This window comes from Physeter macrocephalus, unplaced genomic scaffold, assembly GCF_002837175.3.
Source record: "Physeter macrocephalus isolate SW-GA unplaced genomic scaffold, ASM283717v5 random_389, whole genome shotgun sequence".
Taxonomy (NCBI): Eukaryota; Metazoa; Chordata; class Mammalia; order Artiodactyla; family Physeteridae; genus Physeter; species Physeter macrocephalus.
This window is the reverse complement of record NW_021145675.1, coordinates 62,484-68,618: the sequence shown is the minus strand read 5'-3', so window position 1 is coordinate 68,618 and position 6,135 is coordinate 62,484. Positions and strand designations below refer to the sequence as shown.

At 52.6% G+C, this 6,135-nt stretch overlaps 1 protein-coding gene across 1 annotated transcript; it reads left to right on the top strand.

The window, feature by feature from the left end:
- Window positions 1–1,315: 1,315 nt before the first annotated feature.
- LOC114485045 (mitochondrial cardiolipin hydrolase-like) lies at window positions 1,316–4,092 on the top strand. Its single transcript, XM_028485425.1, has one exon. It carries the CDS (start codon window positions 1,347–1,349, stop codon window positions 1,656–1,658), a length of 312 nt encoding a protein of 103 aa, XP_028341226.1. The 5' UTR covers window positions 1,316–1,346; the 3' UTR covers window positions 1,659–4,092.
- The last annotated feature ends 2,043 nt before the right edge of the window (window positions 4,093–6,135 follow it).

The window sequence follows — 6,135 nt, the reverse complement described above, 5'->3', positions numbered from 1 at the left end:
GAGCTATTCGGAGCCTGAACCTCGTGCCCTTCTCTTGATCACTGAGGCAGCCAGGAAGGACATTCTGCAACAGCATCTGTTTGACCTGTCAATTCTGGTGGCCGCTGTGGCCGAAAGACGCGTGGGGCCTTTAAGAACCGTCCAGGCTGCTCTCAGCCCAGCTTGCACGGGCCTCTTGCCCGCTCTCCTGGTGGGAACACGCTTCATTCTTTTGCCGCTTTTCCATCGGCTTCCGTGTGGGCGGGGTTGGAAACCTAGTGCAAACGTACCGTTGACTTCCGCTCTTCCTGGTAGCCATGTGTTGTCCTGTTCTGTTGGTTCTTTTGATAGGGAAACTTGGCTATGTTTCGGCATAGCGGTTTTATTTTGCTTAGGTTTTTAGAGAACCGTAGAACCTCGGGTTTGGGAAGAACCTTAAAGGGCCCCGCGACCAGACTCCGTCTAAACCTTGATACCCCTCTGAGGGCATCCAGGCCGTCATTTGTCCCTCACTGTTGAACTGGTCTCTCTGTGAGCCGGTATTTGCCTGGACCGGTTCCGGGCCCTGGGGACACAGTGCTGAACAGCACAGTCCCAGTGGGAGGCTGACTGGAGCAGGAGTTCTGGAGGTGCCAGGAAGGGTCAGGAGATGTCGTAGGACAGCTGCCCCGCGGCGTGACACGCATGAGGGCCTTTGCTGTAGTGTGAGGAGTGGCAGGCGATCCTGTGGTCCAAGGTGGGAGTCACGAGGAGGGGCCGCCGGGTGCACCTAGGGCTCCGTGAGCTCCAACAGGCAGAGCGGCTGTGCGAGCGGGGGGGTCACAGGGCCAAAGCCGCGGCTTCAGGTCCAGGGCCGGGTGTCTCCTGCGCTGTTCCCCCCGCCAGGCTTGTCCCCCTTACAAGGTGCTGACGGCAGGGAGATCTGCTTCTGGGCCCGAGTGAGACCTTAGGGGCAAGTGAACCCAAGCAGATGGGTTTTGCACCAGTCACCACTGGATCGTCCTGGAACCAGTAACTGAAGGATGATGCGGGTCGTATGCCCTGGAGGGGGTGGGGAGCCTGCCCCGGATCAGGCGCTGGGAACAGGGCATGTTTCCAGAGGAACCGAGTCACGCGTCCCTGCCGCCACCCGGCCCTCGGCTCTGTCGTCCTCCCCATCCCGATGCCTCTGTGTCCTCCACGCCTCCTCCCGGGGATGGTGGGGCGGGTCCCTGCCTGGCTCAGCCGCTGTCACCGTCCAGACGTGATGGTGCCCGCGAAACCGGACGCAAGCACGATCAGTCATGTGAACACATCCATGCTGCAGAAGGAGCCTGAACTCTAGTGATGGGCGGTGAGAGGAGGGGCTCCAGCGTGGGGGTGATGAGATGGAGCCCCCAGCCGGGGGCTCAGTCGGGGTGACAGGCAGCAGTGACGTCTCACTTTTTGCAGGGATCCAGGTCCGGCACGACCAGGATCTGGGCTACATGCACCACAAGTTCGCCATCGTGGACAAGAAGGTGCTGATCACTGGCTCGCTGAACTGGACCACCCAGGCCATTCAGAACAACCGGGAGAACGTGCTCATCATGGAGGATGAGGAGTACGTGCGGCTCTTTCTGGAAGAATTTGAGCGTATCTGGGAGGAGTTTGACCCTACCAAGTACAACTTTTTCCCTCAAAAAAAGAGAAGTCGCTGAGACGCCTGCACGTGGGGAGGTGGGGCCGGCGTCCCTCGAGCTGGAGCGACCCTCGGGGGCCACGGCGACGTTCCCGCTAGGAGCCGCGCGCTTCCGGGGCCGGGATCCACATTCTGTGCAAGGAAAGCCAGTCCCGTTAAATTCTCCTTTGTTAAATGGTACAGTTCCCTAGAGAGTGTTGGGGTTTACGAGGAAGAGGCCATGCTGCAGCGGAAGGGCGGGTTTTTGGACCGAGTGCCGGGTGCCTCCGTCAGGGTTGCGCCTGCAGGGAGGGCCGCCGCCTCATCACGGAGGCCGATCCGAGCCCCTTTCCTGGTTCTGGGGCCTCCCCGGCTTCCCCTGACCCGTCGGTCCAGCCCTCGGGCCCTCCATGCTCCCTCAGCCCCCATCCAGCTGGCGGAACCTGGGTGGCCAGAGGGTGACGGTCCGTCCCTCCCTGCTGTGTGCAGCTCCTGGGGGGAGGGGCGGGGGATGGCCCGGTGAATCACTCAGTAGAAGGGATGAGCTCTGAGAGCTTGGTGCTTGGCAGCCCCTGGTGTGTGTGAGGTGAAGTGAGCAATCGTAACCGTGGAAACAGGAGTGTCCAGAAGCTGCTCCTGTTTCCACGTGTTAGGATTTTAATTTTTAGCATCCTCGCGTTCAGAGAAATTCGGTTGTGCATTCAGAATTGACCTTCACCGTGACCCTCATGGCTTTGCTCAGTATCACCGAGGCGAGGCGGGTCCCAGGGGTGGCCTCACTGGGCTGTCCTGGTTCCCGGGGCAGGGATGTGACATGTTCGAACTGTCCCGGAGGCAGCTCCGAAGACATCTGGACAGCAGTTGCTCCGTCCTGTCCCTCAGGCCCGGTGGGCACCCCTGGGTCTCCTCCCTTATCTCCCAGCCCCTGGGGACCCCTCCCCACATGGCGTGTTCCTCTCCACTTAAAGTTATCTCTGACTTAGAGTGTCAGATAGGTAAACCCGAAACTTAGCTTTTCTTACCCAACCAAAGCTGTGTTCTCAGATTGGAAGTCACAGATGTGGCTTCACAGTGACCGTGTTTCTACCCCTGAGCTGGGCCCGCCGCCTCGAATAAACGCACTCTCCCCTAGTCGACTGGCGTTGTGTGTTTCTGCCTTTTGTTCATTCAAATGGTGACTACTTATTAAACAAAACTTCCTTTGGTGGGGGGGGGGCAACATGCAGCTGTTTAGAAACCGTTGGCCAAGGCAGGAACCTCTCGAGGAGTGAAGACTTGGGGGTGTTGCTTGGGGGACCCCCAGTGTCTTCCGAGTGTCCGCCCGGCCCGCGCGGGGCCTGTGCCTTCCTTCCAGGAGCAGGCGGTGTCCGGAGTCCCAGCCCCACCGTCGAGGTTGATGTTGCAGAAGTTGTGAAATGAGCTCATCTCACATAGCTTTTTACTTAATGTGATTTTATTTATATTGTTTTAGTTATTGTCATCTTAGCGGTGGGAATTTGAATCTGATCTCATCAAGTTCCAGATTAACAGCCTTTCTGAAAGGAAAACAACGCTTTCTCTGAGGGCCTGGGTGCTGACGAGGCCGGAGCACTAAGATCAGCCTCCACTTCGGAGGCTGTTCTGTCCCCTTGAGGGTGGGTGACCATACGAGGTGAGCAGAGCCCTGCCCTGACAGGAGAGGCGTGAGGAGGGGCAGCTGGGCTGGGGGCAGGGCACAGGCCCACCCCGGCGTGTCCGGTCCTCCAGGAGAGCCAGACGGGTTCACGGCCGAGGCTGCGTGGTTCCCAGGTCTCCGGGTCGTGAAAGCAGGTGAGCTGAACCGTTGGCGTTTTCTTGATTCAGAAGGTAGTTCAGGCCAAGTCAGCGGCTTGTGCTGAGCGGCAGTTGTCTGGGGGTTCATCCAGTGATGGGCAGGCACACTGAGGAGACCCCCAGAAGAGTGGCTGACATGCTGCGGGCAGGGGACACCAGGCAGTGACCTGAGCACGGAGGGGGAGAGGCTGGGAAGGGACTTGTGTGGCGTGTCGTCCGAAGCTGCACGCTTCGTCCACAGGATTCTGTCACGAACGGAACCATTACAGGAGGGAATGAACCCCCAGGAGGCTTGGCAGTTGCTCCCTGAGAGGCATCGAGGTCGGCTCCCCTCTTACGGCCCCCGCCCCGCCCCCCAGGCTCCTGGCCAGCCTCGAGATTTTGGTTCAAGGTCGTCATTTTAACTACGGGGCAGTGATGCAGCTTAACAAACCTGACAGGCAAAGTTAATTAAACATTGGCACAGTTAACGTGTAAAATATTTTAAACTCATGCAACCCGTGTGGTAAAAAAAAAAATGTCCTGGGAGTAGTTTGTCCCGTAGCTGTTAAATACACGAGAATGTTGGGTTCAAACAGTGCAGTTCCGTTGTATTTAAAGCACTGTATTGGTTGTACTGAATTGGTTTTTAAAGCAACTGACTAGTTTAAAAAAACACTCAGATTCACATACCATAAAACTCACCCTTTTAAAATATGCAATTCGGTGTATTCACAGTATATTAAGAGAATATTAGTTATGAGTATATTAACAGAGTTGTTATTGTTAGTTACTATATTAACAGAGTTGTGCAGCCATCACTACTATCTGATTTCAGAGTGTTTTCTTCACTCCAGAAAGAAACCCTGTTTCTGTGCATTTCCCTGGTGTGGATGTTTTACATAAATGGAATCCACAGCATGCGGTCTCTGGTATCTGCCTCCTTTCCCTGAGTGTAGTGCTTTTGAGGGCTATCCATGTTGTAGCAGGTGTCAGTATTTTACTTCTCTTTATAGCTGAATAATAATGCATTGTTGGGCTTCCCTGGTGGCGCAGTGGTTGAGAGTCCGATGCAGGGGACGCGGGTTCGTGCCCCGGTCCGGGAAGATCCCGCATGCCGCGGAGCGGCTGGGCCCGTCAGCCACGGCCGCTGAGCCTGCGCGTCCGGAGCCTGTGCTCCGCAGCGGGAGAGGCCACGACAGTGAGAGGCCCGCGTACCGCAAAAAAAAAAAAAAAAAAAAAAAAAAAAAAAGGAAAAAAAAAAGCATTGTATGGACAGAACACATTTTGTTTACCTGTTCGTCAATTGATGGACACTGGGGTTGTTTCCACCTTTTGTCTGTTACAGATACGATGCTGTGAACATTCACATACAAGTGTTCGTGCGGACGTGTTTTTGTCTCTCTTGAGTATATACCTGGGAGTGGAATTGTTGGGTCATATCACTCTGTTTCACCATTTTAGAAAATGCCAGACTGTTTTCCAAAGCGATTGAATCATTTTACATTCCCACCAACAGTGTATCAGGGTTCCTTTTTCTCCACATTCTCACGAACAGAAAGCTATTATTTGACTTCAAAAAAAACTAGTCTTAAAAATGGAGGTATAATTGAGGTACAATATTATGTAAGTTTCAGGTGTGCGACAGTGACTCACAGTGTTTAAGGGTTATATTCCATTTGCAGTTATTATAAAATATTGGCTATATTTCCTGCGTTGTACTAAATATCCTTGTAACTTATTTTGTACATTGAAGTTGGTACCTCTTAATCCCCTACTCTTATCTTGCCCCTCCCCCTCCCATCTTCCCACTGGTAACCACTAGTTCTCTAGATCTGTCTCTTCCTTTTTTGTTATGTTCACTAGTCTATTTTATTTTTTAGATTCCATATATAAATGATATCATACAGTATTTGTCTTTCTCTGTCTGACTTATTTCACTGAGCGTAATATTCTCCAAGTCCATGCATGTTGTCGCAGATGGCATTATTTCGTTCTTTTTTATGGCTGAGTAGTATTCCATTGCATATATGTACCACATCTTCTTTAGTCATTTACCTATTGATGGACACTTAGGTTGCTTCCATATCTTGGCTGTTTTAAATAGGGCTCCTATGAACATTGGGGTGCATGTATCTTTTCCAATTAGTGTGTTCATTTCCTTTGGATATATACCCAGGAGTGGAACTGCTGGGCCACATGGTAGCTCTATTTTTACTTTTTTTAGAAAGTACCATACTGTTTTCCATAGTGGCTGCACCAGTTTGCATTCCCACCAACAGTGTACGAGGGTTCTCTTTATTTCACATCCTCACCAAAGTGTGTTATTTGTGGTCTTTTTGATGATGGCCATTCTGACTGGTGTGAAGTGGTATCTCGTTGTGGGTTTTTTTTTTTTTTTTAGTTTATTTATGTATTTATTTTTGGCTGCGTTGGGTCTTCGTTGAGGTGCACGGGCTTCTCATTGCGGTGGCTTCTCTTGTTGCAGAGCATGGGCTCTAGGCACACAGTCTTAGTTGCCTCGCGGCATGTGGGATCTTCCCAGACCAGGGATCGAACCCGTGTCCCCCTGTGCTGGCAGGAGGATTCCTAACCCCTGCGCCACCAGCGAAGTCCCTCATTCTTTTTTAATGGTTGAGTAATATTCCATTATATATATGTACCAGCTCTTCTTTATCCATTTGTCTGTTGATGGGCATTTAGGATGCTGCCATGTCTTGGCTATT